Source organism: Dipodomys merriami, unplaced genomic scaffold (genome assembly GCF_024711535.1).
Source record: "Dipodomys merriami isolate MVZ:Mamm:240054 unplaced genomic scaffold, mDipMer1.0.p SCAF_14, whole genome shotgun sequence".
In the NCBI taxonomy this organism is placed as follows: Eukaryota; Metazoa; Chordata; class Mammalia; order Rodentia; family Heteromyidae; genus Dipodomys; species Dipodomys merriami.
In genome coordinates, this window is record NW_027202715.1 from 29,600,146 (window position 1) to 29,626,592 (window position 26,447).

Sequence of the window (26,447 nt, forward strand, 5' to 3'; positions counted from 1 at the left end):
ACAAGTAAAATCTAGTGGAAGACAGTAAGATAGTCTATACTTTTTTTAGGGGGAAGTTTATAGTTTTTTTGTTTGTTTGTTTATATATTTGCTTATTTTGGTGCCAGTTCTTGGTCTGAGCTTCTTTTTGCTTAAACCTAGTATTGTACCACTTGAGCTACAGCTCTATGTCCAAATGTATTGGGTAGTTTAGTGAAGATAAGCATCTTGGGAGGTATTTTTGTTGTTGTTGTTTGTGAAATAATTTACTTATGTTTTTTTTTCTCTTTCTTTTCCTTTGGATTATCCCCTGCTGTCACTGTTTTTGACTTTGGTACCCTATATCTTGTATATATGTTTATCTGATTTGGGGATGGGAAGGGTAATAACAAAATGTTGAGACAATGGACAAAGCGAACTAATGTAACATAAACACTATGTTGGAAATGAACTTTACAATTTGGTGGGAAGAAGAGTCAAGGGTGAAGGAAAAGTGGGAGAAATTGAGAGACAGGGTAACAGTGTTCAACAAGAAATGTACTCATTACCTTACTTCTGTAACTGCAACTCCTCTGTATATCACATTTACTATAAAATTAAATTAAATTATATATATAGATATGTATATATCTATATATATAGCGAGAGAGAGGACAGAGAGAGAGAGAGAGAGACAGAGAGAGAGAGAAAGAGAGAGAGAGAGAGAGAGAGAGAGAGAGAGAGAGAGAGAGAGAGAGAGAGAGAGAGAGAGAGAGAGAGAGAGAGAAGTGAAAGCTAGAGAGTACCTCAGGAATTTTGCTGCCCAAGCTTGTTTCAAAACACAATCCTTGGACGTCAACCTCCTGAGTAAGTTTGTAAGTTATTTTTCTTTTTCTTTTCAAGTAATAATTTTTTTTAAAGTTTTTTTTATTGTAAAAATAGTGTACAGATGGGTTACAGTGACATGAGTAAGGTAATGAGTACATTTCCTACTGAGCATTGTTACTTCTTCCTTTGTTTTTCCCCTACCATCTCTTCCCTCCCCACCTAAGTATAAGTTGAGAACAAGCAGAAAATGTCAAAAGGTATGTACATATGGCCATATAAAATGAGTTAAGTGAAATGAACTCCAAGATAGGGACACAACTTATTTTTTATTTCTTGCTAATTTTTAAGTAATACTTTTATTCAATATCTACTGATAAAATAGAAAAAATGTAATGACAGAGTTTTCACAGGATTATAGATTGAAAATAAATAAATTCTAAATTCATGGTATCATACCTCCCTCTAATGAACCAACAAACCAACAACTCTACTTTTATCTGTGATCAATGTAGGAGGTATAGGTTCAAAAATCAAGTTTTCTTCATTTGTGAAAGAATTCAACTAGTGGCAGAAATGAACTACAAACTCAAAAATTAATATTCTTTAAAGAATTTTTGGAGAGTTGCCAATATCTGATTTAAACTAAAAGTAGAAACAATTTATTGTATCTGATCTTGAGAAAAATGTAACTAAGCATCAGGCTGTTTTAAGGATAGAAACTAATAAATTGTTAATGCAAATCGATAAATAGTTGAAAGTTTAAATATTTTACCCATGTAAACTGAAGAAGATAAGTCTTTAATGACAAGTGTTTAGTTCTAATTAAAGCGGAGAGAATAAAAGCATAATGTAGCCCTCTAGTAAAATTCATAACAATGCTCTTTTTCTTAAGCGGTAAATATAAATTGGTATGTAAAGGAATATTTATGTATGCTCGGAAGCTTGATGAACCTACCAGAATTTAAGACAGATATGAAGGTAAACACACTTGGTACACAAGCGTGCTTCGAAGAGATTCATCTTTAGGTTAAAATACAAGAGACAGTGTGGTGAGGAAGGAGAGAGAGGACACAGAGGAACTGATGTTACAAAATATCACTCACTGTATCCTACATTGACAGCACTGGCATCATGAAATGTACTACGCTTCAGAGCATGTAAAATGTCACTCCAAAGAATAACATAGAAGGTAAACTTTGAACTGGTCTTTCTTTTTCACTTTTAGGCTGAACAGGACAATGGGCACCCTCTCCCTGCCTTCGCTAGTCTACACATTGAGATACTGGATGAAAACAACCAGAGCCCGTACTTCACCATGCCCAGTTATCAGGGTTATATCCTAGAATCTGCTCCTGTGGGAGCAACCATTTGTGATAGTCTAAATTTAACCACTCCCCTAAGAATTGTAGCGCTGGATAAAGACATAGAAGACGTAAGTTCACATCTTGTCATATATAACTTTGTATATTTGTTTTTATTTTATTTTATTCTAAGGGTGATATCAGAAGGGTTAAAGTTACATAAGTAAGGCAATGAATACATTTCTGTTGAACATTGTTACCCCCCTCCCTTGTTTCTCCCCACTTTTCCCCTTCCTCCACTCTCCTCCTGCCCAAGTTTTAAAGTTCATTTTCAACATAGTGTGTTGTGAGAATCGTTGTTGCATTGGTTCACCCTTTGTCCTTTGTCTCACCATGTTCATTTATATTAATAGCAAATCTTGCTAAGCATAGTTTTGTAACCTATAACAGAAAACAACATCACTATAATGAATCTTAATATCATGGTTTAATTCTATATCAGAGATATTTTAAAATGGGTGCTTTAGTCCACCTGCAGGTTCTCAGAATATGGAAGAAAATAAATGTTTCACTTGTTGCTGGTGAAATCACCAGCACAATCTCTTATATTAATATAAATTGAAGACAATTTTATATAATTGTGGATAGTGAAAAAAGTTACAAAGTGAATATAAAAACAGCCTAGAGTATGATTAGGGAGAATTTTTGTCCAGGATTATGGTCCTTTATTAAAAACATACACATGGAGACAGCTAACATACCAGCTAACAAGACCAGGAGGTCTTGATATTGCCTCCTCTTTACTTCACAGGGTGTTGTCACTTGGTTTTGTGGTACTGACCCTACTCCCAGAATGGAAAATTATTGAGAATAAGCAAAGTAGAATGTTACTGCTGTGTTCAGAGTGATACTATATAAAGCTAGGATATCAAATCAATAAGACCAGAGTCTCCAGGAATTTATGGATGGGGTAGGTAGCAGGGATTGAAACTGGAATTCTATTTAGCTGGGCCTGATCAGCATGAACATGAAAGAAAATAATTTTCCTAAGTTATTAAAACAGAGGTGGCATAATTGCAATGTTTTGCAAACATTGTCAAGTAATTGCTTGTTTGGACCAATTTTTTATATGAGGAATGATTGTCGTTAAGTACAAAAAATTAAATACATGTAATCATGTAGTCACATAATTTTCTAAACTAACAGATTTACTTTTTATATATTTATAGAACCTTACAAAATATTAAGAATAATTTAATTTGGCTTCCTACACACACTCTAAAACATCTAATCCATCCCTAGAATATTGATATAACTCTCCATTTATCCAGTTGGTCTTCTTTTACTCATTTCTTGCTTAAATGTATATTTCATTCAACTATAAGAGCAAAATCTGATTATATTGGACAAAATTCCAATATAATTATATAGCATCAATTTCTCTATGAAAGAAAACTTATTTTCATGTACTTATTCTGTTTTCTGCTACCTGAATATTTCTTCATCACCAATTTTGAATCCTTTATGCTTCAGCTAATATATTTATCAATTACTTGTACTTTTTCACATCTGCCAAAATATATCTTATATAATTTTAGTAATTTTCTTTTGTTTTGAAATATTTCATCTTTTATATAAATCACTGTAGATAGTTATATTCAGTGACTAGTGTTTTTATATCTTTCAACTGAGGCATTTATTTGTTCAAGAATCTCATTCAGAGTTTTCATTAAATTGATTGTTATTCCTTGATGCATTTATCTAAAGTGGTATTTTCAGCTTTATAAGGTGTATTTCTCCCTTCAGTAGTTTAATTTTCTTGAGACTAGATCTGCTATCTTAATAATGAGTGTATTTTGAATGTCTACCACAGTCATTAATACTTGATAGATTTTATTAATTCTTTAACATGCTGATAAATTCAGATATGATTGAAGGAATTATGGTATCTAATATATATTTCAGAAATTCTAATAATACGGAATTAATTCAACAATCCACTCACTGCATGTCCCATTTCATGGCTGGACAAATCTAATTCATAAAGAACTCTTTATTATATTGAGATGAAACAAGCCTACTTGCAACTTCAAAATTCTCTAGTCACTGGAACACAGAATAAATATATGAATTAGTCATCAGTGGGTTTGAAGGCAGATTTATACTTTTCTAAATTATTTTATTTTCTTACTAACCATTCTTTAGATTATGTAAATTATTTTACTATTAATATTATAAAAAACCTTCATTAACATCAAAGTTGTTTTAATTTAAAATAAAAGAATATGGTATAAAATTTCTTATGATAGTTGAAATTAGTAAAGATAATTTGTTAAAGATGAACTGTTTTATAAAGACAGAAACATGTCAGATAAACATGCGTCTACCTGGAGTTTGAGAAAGAAAGCAAAAGCGAGAGAGAGAGAGAGAGAGAGAGAGAGAGAAAGAGTGGTGTCACTGCAGGAGATTGACTCTGTAGTTGTTTCAAGAATGACTATAAGACAGCCAAAGACAAGAAGAGGATAAATTGAATTTATTATTCAAAAATTGAATTTTTCTTTTCTCTCTCAATTTGGTGAAAATAAAGCACAGTTTTGATAAGTGATGAAACATTTATTAATAAAGAAAAAATTTAAAAGTTTCTTTTCTAAAGACACATAGATAACTACATATAGAGATATGCATATATATGTATGTATACAAATTTTTATATTTATATATTTAAAAGCATTCTTACTTAAAAACACATTACAGTGTTAAAATAAGGCCTATTTAGAAGTAGAGAATTTAGTGTACAAGATTTATAAGAATTATATCTGAGAATATCATATTTTGAGTGTAGAACCAGCAAAAGTTGACAATGGAGTTCTTGATATAAGAAATAAAGAAAGACAATAATCAAGAAAGATTACCCATCTGTTTTGAAAAAAAATAGTAAATCTTAGTTCCATATCAACCTGTTTTCTTTGTATAAAGTATTGTTGTAAATACAGGTGTTCTTGGAATCTAGTTTAATATACTCATTAAAACATTTTGTATTTTAAATGGTAATTAGAAGTAAATATCATTGTTCTATCCTTTATAGGTCACAATGACATTTATACATTTTTAGAAAAGGTTGTAATTTAAATGTAACAAGGAATGTTTGATCATTTTATTTTCTACAGGTATGTTTTCACATGTTCTGTGATTCTGGTCTCTTGTACTCACAGAGTGTATTTAATATCTAACTTACATTTAGGTTCCACCTGATGGAGTTCCTGTAGGTACTATTTGTGCATTGTCTGGTTGTCAGTTGTTGTGCTTTATCCTCTTGTTCTTTTTTTCCTAATAAAATTTCATCACATATAAACATATCTATAAATTCTTTATGAGAATGGGAACACATTCCTGTGTTCAAATGAACACAGGAATTCCTGTTGGTTCAAATGAACCAACAATATTTGAATTTGAATATTGTATCATTATTTATGGATTCTTAGTCTACAACAGATATGAGTAATTCATCATCTTTCTAAAAGATTTAAAATTTTAAACCAAATCCTTCAGCAAAATGCTGTTAAAATTGGCAGATTAGATAAAATTTATTTTCACTTCTCGTTGTACTTTGTCATTTATGTACCCACGTAGGTACATATGTTTGCATGTGTATATGCATATGTATAGTATGTTGATTGTACACATATAGATGTAAATATGTTCTATGTGTATGAAATAACACATTTGATTCTTATTAAATACATCTCACAAATACAGTTCTATATAGTAAAATAATTTTATTTTACATTTATATACTGGTTTATCTTGATGTTAGTGTAATTGCTTTTGTTTTCGTTTCATCTGTATTTGTGAGCATGATAGAGTGAATTTTACCCTCTGCAAAAAATATACAACCAATGAAATGGAGTAAAAAAATCATAATTGTGCTTTATTCTGAACTAATATTTTAGAGTAAATGAATATTCCCTTCTCTTACGCAAGTAAATGATATTTACTAATCATTTTCTTGCATATATATCGAGCATACATATTACAACTTTCTTGTTCCATGTAAAGTTTCCAATTGTGAGCTATTTTCCATTGCATTTTTCTGCTGAATTTTTGACACTAAACTTAGAATAGTGTTCCCTCATTAATCACTTTTGCCATCATATCATGTATAAAAATTTTTATGTCAGAATCTGCAGATACCCACCTCCCTATATTATTCCTTATTCCTCCTTTTCAGTCTACCTGAGAGTCCACTCTCTTAACATTTTCATTTTTATTTGTCACACCTTTGTTTTCTTTCTCTTTTGCATGCACCCATCCAACCATTTCTGTTGTCTCTGAATTTCAGTAATTATATATCATTCATGGATGGTAATAAAACATGAAACATTTATAATACCAATATAATTTTCTATTCATCTTGAAATTTTAAAATATTTAACTCTAAGTGTATATTATTTCTTCTAAGCTCTTTTAATATTTATATATAATATCGAATCTGATCATTTAATTAAAGATTACACTTCTTTTTGGGGAACCTTACAATATTTAAATGAGAAAGAAAGCAAGCATGATATTTATAGGGAATGAACAAAATATACCAATGTTCCTTTGTTTTTACATTGGAAAAGCAAGATAGCATTATGCATATGAGTGGTCTTTTACTATAAATGAAGTTACTTAAAATCCCAGGTTGAGATTTGGAGCTCCAATTTTTCTTATTTTGTTTTCATTTGCTATTTCTTGAATTGAATAAAGTTATGGAAAGTGTAATTAAGTATTTAGCAAGACTACATCCAATTGTGTTGTTTTCTATTCTACCGTTTTTTTGTAATTTTCCCTTTTCACTGATTATTCCAGTACTTCTTTTAGTGTTTTGATACGCTACATTATAGGTCACCATCTTTTGGATATTTTCAATGACTTACAAGTAAACATCTACTTAATCTTTCTTTGTCTTTAGGAATTCGTTTTTCTCTTGGTCTCTTTCTCACTCACCCTTGTCAGTATCAGGTTATAAATTTAAGCACTTTCATTTGCTCAGCTTGCTTGCTTCACTTCACCACTCTACCCTTGAACCATGACGTTTTTGCAGATTAATTGGAATTTGAGTTTCCTAGACTTTTGTACTTGAACTGGTTTCAAACGTGAGTTCTCCAGGTCCCAGCCTTGTGAGCCATCAGCGCCCTCAAAGAAATTCTTATTACTCTTCCATGTTCATTTGTATAATAAATTTCAAAGACTGCCTCATTTATTCAGTATTATAGATAATGGACTTCTTTTTTTCTTTAAAGACAAAAGACCCAGAGCTTCACCTTTTCCTGAATGATTACACGTCAGTGTTCACCGTCACGCAGACTGGCATCACCCGCTTCCTCACCCTGCTTCAACCAGTGGACAGAGAAGAACAACAGACATACACCTTTTCGGTAAACACATTTATGGCTGTACATTTGTATCATTATCACTGATAAGAGATATCTGATAAAATGACAATGTCAATGATTTGAGGAGAAAAAATTCAATGTGTCAGATAACACCACAGAAACTATTTTAAAAAATCTTCACATACCTCCCTCTTCTAGTTACACATCTGTGTAGAAATGTTAATATATATTTTCCCACAGAAGGAAACAATTTCTCAATCTTTATCAACCATGAATGATAAATACACATTAACATACACCAAAAATATTTTTTTTCACTCCCCATTGGAATCTTTCATTTCTATCACAGGGTTAGGCCAGTGTTTCTTAATAGTATATTTTTCCTGTAGAGAAAATTTGGCAATATTTGGATTTCACAGTTGTCACAACTGTGAAAGAGTACATATATATGATGTGTAGACAGAAAAACACTGAAACGTGCCAAATGAATAACAGTTCAAACAGCAAGTAATGATCTGCCTAATAATGTCACAAGTATGGAGATTTAGAAATACCAATTAGGCTCTTTGTAGCTTTGTATGTCCCTCCCCCACAGTATAACCCCTGCTTTCACTATATTTGATGTCAGTATAACGTGTAGAGGAGATGGGGAAAAACAAGTCGTTTAAGGATACAGGTAGACCTGTTGCAACAATGAGAAGTACAAGTTGTCATGTCGAAAACGAGCTTTACAATGTTGGTGCTGGGGGGGGGAAGCGGGGAGGACTGGGTGGGGGGGTGGGGGGGGAGGCTGGGAAGGGATGTGAAGGGTAAACAAAGGAAGAGGGTGCAATGCTTGGTAAGAAATGTACACATTAACCTGCCCATGTAATTGTAACCCCTCTGTACAGTGTGTTCACAAAAAATAAAAAAATAAAAAAAATAAAAAAAGAAATGCCAATTAGGCTTATCAGCATAGAAATAAGCATTAATTATTAAAGTCACTATTTAGCATATATTTGTACACATATACACATATGGACTTATATGACTCAATCTATCAGTTTCTCTATATATGTATATATAGACTAGTATGTTTGGGCAAGTAGTACGTACAGTTAAGAAGTAATTCAAGTTCTTGAATAAAATCTAAAAGAAAACTGAGCTCATATACATAATTTAAGCAGGAGTCATCTAGGCATATTTTCTGGAGAAGCTTATATAACAGTTAAGCAGAGTTTCAACAACATGACTGTTAAACTTCCATATGTAATATTCCAGAAGTCATAGAGACAAAGATGGATGTCTGGTGGTTGTAACACTCATCTTGTTTTAGGTACTTTTATATTATTAATAACGTGATAAAGATATCACTAATAGTGAATGTCAATGAGTCTTTCAAAAGTGAGCATATTTTAACCATGTTGATGGAAAAACACTGTATTGCATACAAATTTAGTAAACATGAAAAGTATTTTTAATTAAGTTTTAAAAGTTAAATTGTAGTGAGGTCTTAAGAATTAGCCATGTTATTATTTGAAGTTTCTACAACATTTTATGTAATTTATATTTCCTCAGGTAAAATGTGCTGGGAGTTAAAGTGCATTAAAATAGAACAAAATCCTCAAATTCCCTCCTAGCATATTAAAAAAAAAAACCTTCGAATATATGTAGTAGAATTTTTACTTTTTCCTTTTATCCATGAACTAGCCCTGTGCCCTTTGAAACTGTACATATAAAAAAGTGTTAAGTTGTACAGGTGGATTATGTACTGCTTATATTCAATGATTTCTCTAATTGTGTGTCTTTTTTTTCCTTTCACCAAAGATAACAGCATTTGATGGTGTACAAGAAAGTAAGCCAGTTGTGGTCAATATTCGAGTGATGGATGCAAATGATAACACACCAACCTTCCCTGAGATATCTTATAATGTCTACGTATACACAGACATGAGCCCTGGGGATAGTGTCATCCAGGTAATTTCACATGGATATGAAGGTACTCAAAGAAAAATTGTTTCCATAGATTAAAATCATACTGATAAAAGCTGGAGATATTATGACATTGGTAAGAGCTAGAGTGTTTACATAGAAAACACAGAGAAAGAGAGAGAGAGAATTGTTAAGCTGAAAATAAATTATATAGTTAATTAATATTGAATATTTAAATTAAAAATTATGTTTCAAATAAGAGTATATATGTGCATGTGTTCAGACAACCAAATAGATGCTGGAGCTGAATAGTTATCAGATATAACAGCAACATATGCATTTATACTTGATTTAAAAATTAATGTAGTAAGCATATTTAATTTAATGAACATAATTTAAATATCAAAGTAATTTCAAATTATTATGGAAATAAAATAAATTTCTCTTGATGATAAATGCAACAGACTGCATTAATAAAATGACAGATAAAATACCTGGGTATTGGTCACCAGTAAAAGTGAAAAGTATTTTCTAATTAAGTTTTAAATAGTAAATAGTACTGAAGTACTAAGAATTAGCCATGCTATTATTTGTAGCTTTGAAGATATATCATGTAATTTGTCTTTCCTTAGGTAAAATATGCTAGGAGTTAAATGCATTAAAATGTTACAATCAATACAGAATGGTAATTTTATATAAAATTGTTATTACAAATTATATTTGGAAACAAATCTCAGAAAATATTTATTCTAGGTCTACCTTAATAACAGTAATGATTTTGATTTGTACTTAGTAGCCTTAAATAAGTGGCAATTCATTACTAAATATTTTTGTGTTTTTAACATTCTCAGTATCAATCACAAGGATACAATATTCTTCCTAGTGGCTTTAAGCAATCTTAAATAGAGTTAACTCTGGTAAGGTTGTTTTCATGCTTTCTAGTAGTTTGCAACAACATTTTTGAGGAGCTGCTTAGAAGTACAAAGTAACCAAGATTCACTTTAGCTTTCTGGATACAGATCTTGATGCACAGTACCTAGGTTATTAATACTAAAATAGAAAACTCCACTGCTTTCAGGTGTTCAACATCAGAGAAACAATTGGTCTCGACAGTCCTCTAAATTTGAGAGACACACCTAATAATTTTACATTATCTACAAGCCAGGAAATTGGTGACTGTATACATATATTATAAGATGTGTCAAATAATTATTATAATATATTTACATATGCTGAATAACAACAAAGAAATACATAATATGACCTGACAGCATATAGTTTATTCTTAGGTGAATGAGTCCATGCATATCCAAAGTATTTTAAAAGCTGGCCAAATGTCTGAGCAATATTCATAAATCTTCATGTACTGGTGTTGATTTTTGTATCCAGCTTTAACTTTGGCCCTCTTTGATTACATTTACCTTTCAGTGCTACTAAGCTGCCTCAAGATCCCTGAACATGGTGTTCACTTTCTCATTTTTTTTAATTGTGAAAATACTGTACAGAGGGGTTACAATTACATGGGCAAGATAACGAGTACATTTCTTATCAAGCATTGTAGCCTCCTCCTTTGTTTCCCCTTCCCATCCCATCCTCCCCCCCCCCCCCCCCGCATCTTCCACCCAACCCTCCTCCCCCCATCCTACCAAAGTTGTAAAGTTCATTTTGGACATAATGACTTGTCTGTCTCATTGTTGCAGTGGGTCCACCTGCTTTGTTGCTTTGTATGTCCCTCCCCCAAGGTATAACCCCTGCTTTCACTGTAGTTGATGTTATTATAATTTGTGGAGGGGAAGGGAAAAAACAAAACACTTTCTCATTTTTTATAAAGAGAATTTCCTGCTTCTTAATCGCTTTCTCTCCCATTTCTGTTTAAGTACTTTGTCTTTCTCTTCTGATCCTTTATAATTATTTCTTCTATGGTGTAGCATCCTTTAGGAGTTTTCAGTAAATTTTAATTTTCCCTAGAAACTCCTATTCTGTATGTGTGCATGTGTGTGCGCATGCACACATGCTGCTCCTAGGTCTTGAATTCAGACATTCAGTGCTCTCCCTGAAGTTTTGTGCTCAAAATAGCACTCTACCAATTAAGCCATAGCTCTAGTTTGTTTTTTTTTTTTGGTGGTTACTTGGAGGTAAGAGTTTCATGCCTAGGCTGACTTCCAGCCACCAGGTCCTCAGATTTTTTCCCCAAGTAGCTGGAATTACAGTCATGAGCCACCAGCGGGTGAAACTCTTGTTCTTGCAACTCATAAGTAACACAGCAGTTTATAGCCAAAGCAGTGATACAATGAGAAAACATTTTAACAGGTTACTGTCCACAGTCCCTGGAGAGACACATATGTGCACATGAATACACACACACACACACACACACACACACACACACACACACACACACACTTGCTTTCTCTATAACATATTCTCTCTCATAAAGTTCTCTTATAAACATGGTTATATTTATAACCATCTGAAATTACCTTAATTTTTTGACCCTCAAATTGTACACCAAAAGAGATCAGCAAATCTTTCTCTCTCATTTGCTGTTTTAAGAACAGGATGAATCAGACAGTAACACTTATTCCAAGAATGGATTATTAGTACCCACATTCCATGATTTAATATAAATTCAAAAAGACTCAGTACTGTTCCTGTTTGGGATTAGATAGAAAAAGACATTTGATTCCTGGGGTACTGGGAGTTTTTCTGAATATTCCTACCATGTGAACATAATCATTTCTATGTATAATGAGAATGGTAGGAAATACTTTCAAATTACAATCATAAGCTCTACTCATATGTTGGTATGGCATAGTTTTCCCACTAAAGAAATTATCTTACACACTTATTTTGAGGACAAGACTATAACTAATGTGAACCTGTACTTCTCAAAATTTCTGTATAAGTAGCATGATAGATACTTATTAAGTACTCAATGAAGGATAAAAGATATGAAGACAACTAGAAAATGAATGATTGGAATAAGTAGGAAGTGGCAAATACATTCCTCCCTATTCCTTATCATTTGGACTAAGACAGCTACATTTTTCTTCACGAGTCATTCTTTCATAGGCGGCAAAATTATAGCTTACACAGATAAAGGGATGACAATTATTTCTATGTTTTTATTTAATTAGACATGATTGTCATCTCCATAATGATATAATTGGAAATAAAAGTAAGTTTTTGCAAAGAATCAGCCAGCAGGGACCAGGGATGTTTAACTAAGAAAGCAATAGTAATTATATGTTGGAATTGTATCTCAAAAATGTTTGCCTTAGGAGGATCAAAAGCTTTTTTCTGGAATTTGAAGGTTACAAAGTTAATGTCCCTTAGGGATCTCATTCTGAGACTGATCTCATGTTTCATTTAAACATATTTTCATTGTACTTTCATGATTTATGCAGATTATCATGATAGATGGTTGTTTTATCAATATGCATACAAATTTTAAAAGTTATTTAAAGGCCAAGAAATTAAGTGTTTTTAATCAACACATCTATTATTATTCCTGGTATGTGGCAAGAAGTGGTAAATCATCATATAAAAGCAAATAAAAAAAACAAAATAGGTTTCTTATTGGGAGAAAACATTTATAGCTAAATGACTCATTGAGAACTGGGATGTGCAACTTCCATTTAAAGCCATGGCTTTGTTCCTTCTATACCTCCCCTTCCTTGACTCCAGGGACCCTTCAGAATATCAAGGGTTCAAGTTTTCTTTAGTAATATGATGTCAAAATGGTATCTATGATCTATGGTATCTTGACACTTGACACCTATCCTAATAATCCTGAGAGAAGATTTCCTTGTCATTTAAACAAATGTCAGAAATCATTTCCTTAATGATATTTACATTCATCGTTTCTCTGTTTGTTTTGAAATTGAATATTGCAACGAGTCCAGATTTTGAACTTAGACACCAATGTACACAAGACAAGGGTACCAGGGAACCATTTGGTGCCAGTTTGACTGAAGCTGTACAATAGAGGTCATTTTGAGTTATGCATACACTTCATGACAAGCAATTCTGAAGTCAAACAGAGCACTTTCTTAGAATGAGCCCTTTCTGAACTGGCTAAAGTTTCATTAACTGAGGGGATTTAACTCATCCTCTACTTAGGTGGGTCCTTATACTACACAAGTCATTATGCTCAACACTCATGGTTAGAGATTATTAAAAGAATTTACAGATTCTGTAAATTTTTGGAAATGGGGTAAAAGAACGATTAATTTTGACTTGACAGGACAGGAAAGGATTTGTTAGGATAGATTTTTGGACTGAGTGTGAAATTAAAAATAGGATATGTATCTGAGAAAAACATCACAGATCATATGTCTGTAAAATCAGCCATAATTGGTGTTACTTTCAATATCCATTTGTTTTTCTTTCATCAACTTGACTATGATATTTTTGTGTCTGTACTTTTTGGGATAGTTGAACTCTTGGATCTTGACATTGACATTTTTGTTTATAAAATTGTAAGGTCTTCTGATAGTCTTTTTCCAATGAGATATATATCTTTGACCTATCTAGGACAGTTTTAAAAGTCACAATCAAGTAGATCATACACAGCACCTTAAACATTTGATCACTTTTCTTGCCTGTCATCACCAAGAAATCTGTTCAGTTATCTTTAAAAAAAAGAAGAGAAAAGAAAAGAAAAGGAAAGGAAAAGAAAGAAAAGAAAACCTTCATACCTTTGATGGATACTTTAGTAGTTCTCCATCTTGTGAGACCCCTCTCAGTGCTCTGTGACTATCCCCTGCTGTCTAAATTCTATTTGGACTTGAGCCTAATGTCTCTTCCCTATCATGTCTGTCTTGACACTTAACACCTATCCTAATAATCCTGAGCAAAGATTTCCTTATCATTTAAACAAATGTCAGAAATGCTTTCCTTAATGATATTTACATTCATTCTGATGACTCAAGATTTTGAACTTAGACCCCAAAGGGTATTTGTTTTATTATGTATCTAGTCTTCATTTGTCTTCTTTCAGTAGCAAACCCATGATGTCCCTATTTTTGTATTAGTTCTTACTTTTGATCTTCAGTCTAGCTTTTTAAGAGCAACTCTACTTGTATTTGAAAAATAATTGTTTGATAGAGTAAATTCACCATTGCTAAAATTCTGCCTCCAGTGTGCTCCTCTTTGCTAATATTAAGGGTAATTCAAGTCAGGGGTGGGTTACTGTAAGGACTAGCTGTATAGTAAAATAAGAGAAATAGAATTTTTAAAGTATCACTACTTTGATAAAATATAAGGAGACAATAAACCAAATTAAGCAAACATGCCATTATACGAACATGTTATTACTTTATATGCAAATATAAATGAATAACTTCATTAATCAATTCTGTATTCTAGAGTCTGGTTTCTCCTCATAAAAGGAATTTCCCATGTTTTCACATTACTATTAGGCAAGTCTGTTCATTTTATGACTGTAAATTTTATATTAGGCAGTAATGTATATGTCTATTAAAATTATAAGACCAGAGTATGCTGGTATACTAATTCTTCTTCTATTGAATTAAAATAATCAAAGTAGCAACTGGCAAAGAAAATTAGAATGTCATACATTCTTTAATATAAAAGCAATTCTACAACCTGTTACATAAATCATGATGTATCATTTCTCTCTATTCTCACAAATATGCAAAACTGCTATATTTAAGCAATTAAATTCAAATAAAATGAGAGTCATCAGTATGACATGTTTAGGAACAGACAGAAATAAATATCTAGGAACAGAAAGCAAACACATTGGTTACATTTTACTGTGGCTAAAATCCAAATAAAAATCCAAACAATGATTCAAGTTCTGCAAGGGGCAGAGGTTTGTAATGTATATTAATTGTACACAGTGGAATGAATGAGTAGTTGTTTCAGACTTGCATGCAATGCACTTTGATTATTTCCATCCTACTATTAATTCTTCTGTCCTCCTCATTGAATGCCCTCCTTGGTGAAGAAAAATTCAGATGGTAAAGTGTCTAAAGAACTGTTTTCATTAAGCATACCCAAAATTGTGTCTACATAAATCAGAAAATATGCTTCCATTATATCAGAATACTATGGTGTAAACATAGCATGCCCATACCATGAACCATGAATAAGATAAATTGGGTTATTTTTTATTTTTCCTCCAAAATATTTTATATTACTATGTCTCTTTTTATCATCCAAATCTGATAGGAAATATTTTGATCCACATTTTGGAGACCAAGAGAATTCAGTCATAATATTCTTCATACATAAACCAATAGTATGACACAATGTCACTTATTTTCTCTTGCAACATCTTCATAAAAGAACATATTACTCCTTTCCTTGCCCAGTTTTTCCTTTCTACCATACAGAAACATTGAAATATTGAAACAAAACAAACAAAAGAGAAAAAATGTTCAGTACACACACACACACACACACACACACACACATATATATATATATATATATAAAATCAATAAGTTTAATCTATTCATCAATTTATGCTGATGCAATGGTTTTCAAACTTTCATCACAGTGAATCAATCCCTAATCAACTTGCTTCCACTTTTCTTTTCAGATTCAATGTATGCTAGCTTATTTTTGCACACATTATTTTTTTCCTTTGGTTTGGTCATGAGGCTTGAACTCTGGGTCTGGGCTCTGTCCCTCAGCTCTTCAGCTCAAGGTGAGACTCTACCAATTGAGCCACAGCACCACTTCTGGTTTTCTAGTGATTTATTGAGATAAAAGTCTCACAGAGTTTTCCTGCCTGGGCTTTGAACCACGATCCTCAGATCTCAGCCTCCTGATTACTTAGGATTACAGGTGTGAGTCACCGGTGCCCAGCATTACCCACATTTTTATAGACCAGTCATGTGTTGCTTAACCACAGAGATATGAGAAATAATTTTCTCATAGAGTTCATACATGCAAAAATGAAAGATAAGGACCCATTACTTGAAATAGCATTGAGGGATATTGCAACCAAAATATATGAAGTTACTTCTGTAATAACATGGCATACTCTTTTACAGTAAATTTTATATTTACTGCATAGACATAGCACTATAATATTGATAGGAAGTATAGTTTGGGAAGTATGCATACACTACTATAATAATTCATGCAACATTAATATAATCATTTGCTACCATTATCAAGTATTAGATACTGACAGATTTGTATATACTGTGACATGCAGGGAAAAGTTTTCTTATCCCAGTGTGACCACTAATATGTAAGCAATGGATTGCATTGCGATGCTACAACAGCTACATCACCAGGTAACAGGAATGTTCTAGCTCCATTATAAACACAAGAATCCACCACACTCAGTGCAATAAACTGCTGACTATGATGTCATTAGGCAGCACATAGCTGTCTTTACATGTGTATTTCCCTTTTCTATGAGTCATTCTCAGTCCCTTTTCCCTGGCATATTCTCATCTTTAAAATTCTATCTTCAACACAAGTTTGTGCCTGATATTCATATCTACCCTACAGTCTGATAAAAAGGTGACATGAACTAAGCATTTTTCTGCATTGCATCATTGAATGTTATTTTAAAATTTTCTTGATTTTAGGTTCTTTTTTTTCTTTGTGTGCATATGGGAGGGTGTTGTGCTCACACACATGCATGTGTGCTTCAGTCCTGGGTTTAAGCACAGGGCCTGGGCAATATCTCTAAATTTCTTTTGCTCAAGCTGGCACTCTACCACTTGAGCCACAGCACCACTCTTGGCTTTTTTTGAGTAATTTATTGGAGAGAAGATTTCATGGAGTTTTTCTGCCCTGGCTGCCCTCAAATCATGATCTTCAGATCTCAGGTTCCTGAGTAGCTAGGATTATAGCAATAAGCCATCAACGCCCATCTTTAGGTACTTGGATGAACACATTATTAATGGTTGGAATTCAAGAGTTGTTTTCTGTTCTCTACTTTCTAGATCTGGAGTATAGATCATTTATTTGAGATATTTTTGCTTTGCATATATAATACTTTTGTTTGTATATGGGCAAATAAAATTGTTAACACTTAGCTCATTATGTTATTCTTTTATTTTTTATTACCATTACTATTATTGTTATTATTATGTCAGTTTTAGGTCTTGAACTCAGGTTCTGTTTGCTGTCCCAGAGCTTTATTGCTCAAGGCTAGCACTCTAGCACTTTACACCACAGTGCCACTTCTGGTTTTCTCATGGTTAATTGGAGATAAGAGTCTCATGGTCTTTCCTGTCTAGGCTGGCTTAAAACCATGATCCTCAGATCTCAGCTTCCTAAGTTGTAGATTAAAGATGTGAGCCACCGGCCCCCAGCCCCATTGTTATTCTTTAGTACAACTGAAAAGAATAGTAAAAAGTTAATTAAATAACGAACACATGTAATTCATTTGTGGTTCATCTCCTACGCATTCCCCGTGTTTATGGCTTCCTGTGTTCTCTGAATATGTGCTCTGATATGTGGTTGGTTGACTATGTAATTTTAGGGGTGTTTATATTGCCTGTGTTTTGCAGCTGGATTTGGTATTCACAGTGCCTCCCAGATGGGTGTCTACCTCAATTTAATTATCATCCAGCTTATCCTCCCTTCCAACCTCATTTATGAAAATGTTAAATAAGACCAGCCATAATACCTATGTTCCTGAAGCACACTCTTCACTGCCTATCTTTGCTTGATGCCTTGTCATTTATCACTAAATCCCTTTAGCCAATTTAAGTCCCAGGAAGTATGTTCATATTGAATCCAGTTTGAGCTAAATTTTAATTAAGATTTCCTGAGACATTTTAAATGATTTACTCTAATCAAATTGATATTTCCTATGACATCAACCCTCCAGTGTGATCCACAAACAAAAAGATGAAGAATTTTTCTGACACGAATAATTCTTTATAAGTGTACATCATTTCAACTCTTTCCATAAATAGTTCTCTTTTCTTTTGCCTTTAGGTCCTACGTCTGTCATCTACATATAAATCCCAGACTTGTGTTATGAAATGTCTTCCTTTCTGGAAGCCACATCTGTCCACCTAAAAATATTCAAGCAAATTATTTAGCTTCATTATTGGCTGACAAATTTCCTTTGTCTTCTCAATTATTTCTATTACTGATATTCCTACATGCATTATATTCTAAATGCAAAATATAATAAAAAGGCAGAAAGATAATACACACCATGCATCACCTTTAGCAAGCAAGCTAGTGTGTATGAAAACTTTATTTGCACTTATTAGGGCCATTAAACATAAACTTTTATAGGGCTATTAATTACTATGCATCTAAACTGAAATTTCTAGGCAAAGTCATGATATATTGAATAGCAAGCACCAAAGAATTTGTCAGATTCCTGGAGGAAGCTGTACATGATAAACAAATGCTACTAAATAAATGTAAAATGGGCTGAAATACATAAGAAAATGTAATTATAAACTGGAAAATAACTGTACAGGTCAATTTACGTCCGAAACATGTTTTCTTTATTCAAACGAAAACTTTCCCCATGTGTGAAATAAGCCATTTTCCCTCTGCATTCATCATTATACTGTAGAGAAAACAGAAAATTCTGGGAATGTATGTAAAATGCACACCATTCATTACATTAGAATGCACATTAGTGAATGTATATGAGTCAGGAAGTCCAAGAGTCTTATTTTGCTTAACAAATTTGCTTCACTTCAATGTGACTTCTGGAATTGACAATAGTTACTCTCCTATCACACTTCATCATTCAAATATATTCTATTAGACACCAATTGCTTGGAAAGGATTTTGAATATGTGTTTACCACCTCTATTCACATTTATTATTTTAGAGGCTTGAAATAGATTCTTTTCTCCACAAAACTTTTTCTCGGGCTGCACCTGCCATGATATTCTCTAATAAGAGATGCACTTATTTGTAGTGTGCTAGGCCTTATCGGTCCATTGTAAGGCAATGTGCCCCACACAATACAGAAAAGCATTATAAATGTAAGATCTTAAGGCAAATAGATGGATAGCAGCAATAAACATAAGCCTTTTCTATTTTATTTATCCCCTTGGTTTTATGTGTTTTTGCATCAAGGACAATATTACATTTCCTATAGGGCTATCAGATTGTTAGCGGTTTCCTCTTTTATATTATTAAATATAAACAGTCTTCAAGGTCCAACAACATTTTTCCTTATGAGTCTCATGAGAAAAGGCAAACACCTCAGTTCTGTGATTTCTTAATTCAGGGAAGACAAAGGCATACATGCCGAGAACTCTTATGCTTTGTCTTTGAACATAAGCTTCTGGTTTTTTTTTTTTTAATGGAGAAAGACAAACAGTGGTGCAAAGTTGAATCCGAAGAGGATGTTTATGTTGCGATTTTCAATTCCAGCTCACTGCAGTCGACGCAGATGAAGGGTCAAATGGAGAGATCACGTATGAAATCCTGGCTGGGGCTAAGGGAGACTTCATCATCAATAAAACAACAGGGCTTATCAGCATCGCTCCTGGGGTGGAATTGATAGTCGGGAGTACTTACGCGCTGACGGTCCAAGCAGCAGATAATGCTCCTCCTGCAGAGAGAAGGTAATTTATATTAGATCCAATACTGTCTTTTCATTGCTCCCGTTTAACCCCATAATTAAATTTAAGAAACTCAGCCAGCATTATTTTATCCTATAAACAACTAAATTAGATCGGAAAATCAGAGGGTGAATTCTCAGGAACTGGATATTGTTATTTGGTTAAATTTTGGGAAGAGGAAAATAAGTCAAGATTAAGCCACAAAATAATTAACTCTGATTTCACAGCAGAGGCAGGTCTGTTCTGGTGCAAGAAATGGGTAATGTTAGAGGCATGTTTTCTATGTATTACTGAATGGCAATTGGCCAGAAAGTGAGACAAAGGCTATTTTCTTCAAACGAAGTCACAGGGGTGTGAGCAGCATGTCATACCTCAGGGATTTGGAGACATCTCTCAGTTACTAAGAATTGTTAAAATACATGTGTAACACAGTATATAATATCCACACATGTATACATGCATATAAAGTACATATCCTGCATATTTTCTATTCTCCAGTTGAAATGTATTAATTTATTGGGTTTTGACAGACTTTAGTACCCAATAAAATATAAATGAATATCTACTGGTCAGACTTGTGAGATTATTTTTTCCTTTACAATGCATCTAAGGGTTTGTATGAACATTGCATAATTACCTCAAATCTTTGTTCAGAGTAATCCACTATTTCTTCATGTGAGTCTGTTTAAGAACTCCACTTTTAATGTTTTATTAAGTGATACTCTTTCTTTTAGTGACAGTGGAGAAACACACATATTAATTATCACTCTAAACATGTGCAAATACATCACTATATTAAAATCCCATCAGATCCATAAAAGACTACATAATTATAAGACTTTTAGACTTTATGTAATTATAAGACTTTTATATAACAGCCAAGTTGCTTTTCTATAAGTAACAATTCACAATTCCAACTGCAATATTTGGAGATTTTATACAGTCTCTCCAGTTTTTTGTAAAATCACACATTTGGATTTTTGGCAAGTTGACAAGTAAAGAATACCTATTATTTTGTCCTTGTTATTGTAAGTAAACGTGAATATATTTTCTCTATTTAAAAGCCAACATTGTTATTTTTTCTATTTTTATTAGTTTATAATAGTTGTAAAAGAGGTTTCATTGTGATATTTTCATAAATTAATTCAATGCCCCTCCAACTCCCTGTGTTTCATGAAACACATTCAGCAGGCTTTGTTCTATTTTCACACATGTATAGATTACTTTGACTACATTCTGTGCATTCTCTGTTTGCAAATTATGTAATTTTTCTACTTATATGGTGACTCTAGGTCACTATTACTCTACATTTTCTATCACATAGTAAATGTAAACCCTTTTTGCCATTGGAAAACATCCTAGTTTGTACTGCAAGATATTGATACTGACTCATTTTCTCAATCTGCTTATCTCAATATAAAATATGGAATGGTTCCTCTCTTAATTCACAGTTATATTTATTGCATCAAATATTGCCTATGTATTTAGATTCATTTCTGGTCATTTATCATTATGAGACATAGTCAGGTGAGATATATTTTTCTCTCTGCAAAATGACTCTAGTGCCCTTGGACCAAATAACATGGGAAAGGCAAAGCAATGGAAATGACAATTGTGTGCAATACCACTATTGGAACAGGTTGACAGAAATGTCTTTTATCAAGCAAGTTATTGTCAATAGTGGGGAGATGTAATTATCAATAAATAATAAATAAGTCATAAATGTTGAAATTTGATAAAATTAGCTAGTAGGCATCAAAAGCAATGGTAACAACTTCCATAATGTAGAAATTTTTCCATATTTTTTGTGGGTTGACAACTTATGTTTACAAACTTCAATAAGAATGACTCTCAAAATAAAGGCAAGCCTGGCAATGGCGGCTCAGGTCTGTAATACTAGCTACTCAGGAGGCTGAGATCTGAGGATCAAAGCCAGCCTGGACAGGAAAGTCCATGAGACTCTTATCTCCAATTAACCACCAGAAAACCAGAAGACTGTAGCTCAGCTGGTAGAGTTCTTGCCCTGAGCTGAAGAGCTGAGGGATAGTGCCCAGGTCCAGAGTTCAATCCCCACAACAAGGAAAGAAAGAAGGAAAGAAAAAAAGAGAAAAAGGAAGGAAGGAAGGAAGGAAGGAAGGAAGGAAGGAAAGAAGGAAGGAAGGAAGGAAGGTGATATAAAATAATGAGTCAGTGAGATTAGGAGTATTTTATAGCCACAATAGTGTGGTTTGTTTATAAAGGAGAGACAAAAAGTGCAAAACTAAAATATGTTCTAACATATATTAGGATATTATTTGAATTAATGGTACATGTAAGTCATTTAACTTAATTCAGTTAAATTGAGTATATACTTATTTAATTCTGTTATGAATACTTAGGTATTCATGATTGCTTAGAAAATTTTCCTTGGTTCTAATAAAGTTCTGACAAAAAGATTGATACATGATATAGTATCATTTTAGTATTCCTATTTTTTTCTCACAGAATCTAAGGCAGCTTTTAATTAACACATGATTAAATAGTTCTCTCTCCAGTTAAGTAATTGTTTTTCCTGTGAATATATAAATGTTATCATACATAACATTGCATCCTACACTTAACATTAAATGACTCAATAAATGAACAAATAGATAATAAACAAATGAATCGTCATGAATTTTAAGAAAAAATGTAAAATATGTTGAAGAATAAATGAAGTGGTAACATTGACTAGGATGCATCATACTTACAAGCTGATTTGTTCAATTAAAATCCCTATATACAAGTACTTAAGAATAATTTAAAACACAACAACCACCACAACAAAAATACTGTGCTTCCACAAATCTTCTTTTGCTGGGGAGGCAGTGGGTATATAAGATTGGTGGGATGGTATCTCCACATTCCTGTCATCAGCTGGCACCACAGTGGAATCCAGGCTTGTGATCAGAGATAATACAGTGCAGGAAGATTTGAGCCAACACTGTAATCAGAAATCCAAGTGAGGAAACAAGAGCCAAGCTTAGGAGACATGAGAAACCAAATCATTGTGGAAGTTTGAAGGGAATTAGGCATTTGATCATATCAATGAGCAGCTCTAAAACTAACACTTATTTTCCATGTATTTCCTTCTCAAGTATTGATTCTTCTTTTATTAATTCCTTCCTCTTTAATTGTATAGAACTTATAGTTCAGGGTTTATTACTCTGAATACATGGGTGTTCTGGGCCTGTTTTGAATGTAAATGCATCTGGCATACACTTCCCTCTTCCCTGTAATAACCCTTGAAAGTTTTTTGTTGTTATTGCTCATTTGTTTGCTGGTTTATCTGTTGTTCGTTTTTCTTGGCCTCCTATGATGGTTTGTAGTCTCTGCTCCTATAGATTGTTGTGTTGTTGTGTTTCTAAAATATAGAATAGAACTTGTGGGCACAAACTCTAAATACAGCTTATATAGCATGCTATTTTTAAGAGACAAAGGGAAATAAAATCACAGTACCTGTAGTATTTTAAGCCTACAAGGAAAAACCATAGAAATGCCTATAACCTCTGCCATTCAAACAAGGTAGAAATGCAGAAATGAAGCAGATATATTGTAGCACATATTGACATATTTAATAGCAAACTGCAAGGCAGAGTTTACAGGCCTCTCAAAGCCATCAACACCCTCTCAATTATTATTACATATCACTATTACAATATTATTATTTATTATTGATTATTATGCTGGTTATCATAAGACTGGAGAAATTACATCATTTCTAAATTCAAATTAGACAAAATGTGCCTTTCCAATTCTGCTTTATCCATCTTTTTATTCCTATAATCATTGTTTCAACCTTTCATTCATGATATAAATTATTGAAAATTTTTATTTCATATTTTGAATCCAATATTTCAAATAAATTATCAATTCAATAAGGAAACATCCGTTGTTACAACCTGAGATATTTCTATATTTAAACCAATTGGGTAAGTTAAAATTTTCTATTTGTTCTTACAGATGCAAGCAGATAGAACAGGTGGATTCTGAATTCAGCCACTTTGCTGTTTACCTTATCTTCTGTTGTTGATTAATTTTATAACTTTAATACAGTCACTTAATATTTAAAATGTTTTAATTTACTGTTTGTAAAACTAGTCAGTCCAGTTAGAAATTTTCAAGTGTCTTTAAAATTATAATATTTTCTGTTATATATGCAATATGTCTTTTGTTCCACATTGATATTTATTATACAATGAGAAAAAGTGAATACTTTAGGATTCTCACTGATAGAAATGAAGATTTATCTACATCATACTGATGATATTACACAAATAAAATTTGGTTAGATAGATGCTCGGTTTTATGCATTTAAGACTCTATAAAATTTAAATATGAAATGCTCACATAAAGTATTTTTATGTACCTAGTCAGTGCCCTGTTTTATTATGTGCTTAAATAATGCTGTTGAATTACTACTATTTATAATAGCTTTATCATTTTATTGTTAATACTATTGATACTCAGTTTTAGGAATGTCATTTCTGACATTACTCAGATAGGGGGAACAGAAAATATATGTTGTTCAAAAGCAGCATCACTCAAGAATAATAATTTGTATTTAAATACATTTTAGAGAGCTGAAAGTGTTGAAGAACAGGCAAGACCTTGAAATCCCCTCTTTCCCAAGTAATGCTAACATTTGAGTGCAAGAGGTAAAAAGCGTGTAATTACCAATCGCAGCCTTGACTTATTTGAAAAGAAGCAGAGGGGAAAAAAAAGTAAAAAAAAGCTGTAAACCAAATTTCAGTGTTCATAATCTATGTCTCGTTTAAATGCTTTTAAGAATATGAATGATTTATTAACTTTAATTAATTCTAAGAAAAAATTCATGTGACCAAAATACTAAATCTTGATGTGAGTTTTTTGTACTTGATAGGTTTGTGTTCTTACCATAGATCTATGTATACCTCTAGCCCATATTGCCACTGGCTACTTTGGAGACAGGTTGTAGCTCCTTGCTAAACCATGTCCCTGGGCCAGATCCACCAATATTAGGCCTCCTGTGTAGCTAAGATTAAAGGTATGGGCCATTGCATCCATCTTTTTGATGAGAAGGGGTCTCTAGAACTCTTCTACCAAGGCCTGAAAAGAATCATCTTTTCTGAGTCATTATCTTCCCAATCTCAGTCTCTAATGTAAGTAGAACCAAACAAGGAAGCCACTGGTGCCTGGGCAGACCATGGCTTTTATTTCAAGCATTTAATGACAAGAGTTTTATTCTACTTGAAGAAAAGTCTAATCCCCAGATAGAAATGATAACACATGATTTTAAACAGAAACATACACATACAATTTTGTGAAAATGAAGTTGAGAGGAAATGGTGCTGTATTTGTGTAATATATATATGCATATATATATATATATATGTATTAATCTCAGTATAGAAGATAGCCTGTAAAATAGTTAGTGTCTCTTCTCTGTAAACCTCTGGCATCTTAGATCTTGAGCTTTCATTTTGTTAAGACAATTTCACTGCTCAACAATATCAGCTGATTCATTAATACTAATGATATTTTTTCTTATTATAATAGAGTTGCTTCATATTCTACAAGGAAAAATTTCCTGTCTTAGAAGGGTGTAACTAAATCTAAATTTTTATTGTCATGTTATAATCTTTAAAAGAGATGGAAACAATTTTATTTTGTCCGTATTTTGTGAGTATTATCTCATGATCTTGAATCTTGACGTACATGCACATAAAGCCATTAATGTCAGCAATTAAATTAATGAAAGAGAATCCATAATATATTATTTTGTGCTGTTTTAATCCTTGCTCTCTCTGTTGATTTCCTGAGAAGAGAGCCTGAAACACAGTTCCCATTACCAGATGGTTAGAGAACATATTTTTACCTTAAAAAAATCATAACAAGTATTAAAAATAAAGTCAGAAATCAAGTCCAGATAATTTGTGAGCTCTTTATATAGTCATCCTTTACAATTTTATGATTAATCTAAGTAGGAAAAATAGATGCAGTAGGATTTTTTATTCTCTTTTACTAGACTAATTTCATAAACATTTTATTTTGGTGATGGTAATTTTTTATGTTTTATCCTTCCAGGTTTTTACTGTTTCCTATAAAATTAGCAAATGCTTTAGCCTACAAGCCCAAGAAATGAATGAAGGATGCATTCAAACTTTAAGTGTGATACAGCCTTTTGATATTGTGTTCTCTTCTCATTCTCTGCAGGCACTCCATCTGCACAGTGTACATTGAAGTACTTCCTCCAAATAATCAAAGTCCTCCCCGTTTCCCACAGCTGATGTACAGCCTTGAAGTTAGTGAAGCCATGAGGATTGGTGCTGTTTTGTTAAATCTACAGGTAAGCTCCCTGGGATGTTCATGAGTGTGAAGGGGATAGAAGGCGGGGGACATCCATGCTTTCTTATATTCTATTGAATAAAAATTCCAACTGGAAAGAAAAGCAAAATGAGAGGGATGGAGGGTTCCTACCATTCATTTATTCCATTGATTTCCACAATTGAAGAATTCATGTTTTGCTG

At 32.7% G+C, this 26,447-nt stretch overlaps 1 protein-coding gene across 3 annotated transcripts in view; it reads left to right on the forward strand.

The window, feature by feature from the left end:
- Positions 1 to 26,447, forward strand: part of Pcdh15 (protocadherin related 15) — a 620,145-nt gene that overhangs the window by 408,659 nt on the left and 185,039 nt on the right. For 2 of the 3 annotated variants that reach the window (XM_070020439.1, XM_070020438.1), the window contains exons 11-15: positions 2,012 to 2,218; positions 7,373 to 7,507; positions 9,272 to 9,421; positions 19,730 to 19,923; positions 26,134 to 26,266. In XM_070020439.1, the coding sequence (XP_069876540.1) occupies positions 2,012 to 2,218; positions 7,373 to 7,507; positions 9,272 to 9,421; positions 19,730 to 19,923; positions 26,134 to 26,266 (819 nt within the window). Of the gene's footprint in view, positions 1 to 2,011; positions 2,219 to 5,328; positions 5,350 to 7,372; positions 7,508 to 9,271; positions 9,422 to 19,729; positions 19,924 to 26,133; positions 26,267 to 26,447 lie in introns of all 3 variants that reach the window. The other variant, XM_070020440.1, reaches the window with a different exon arrangement.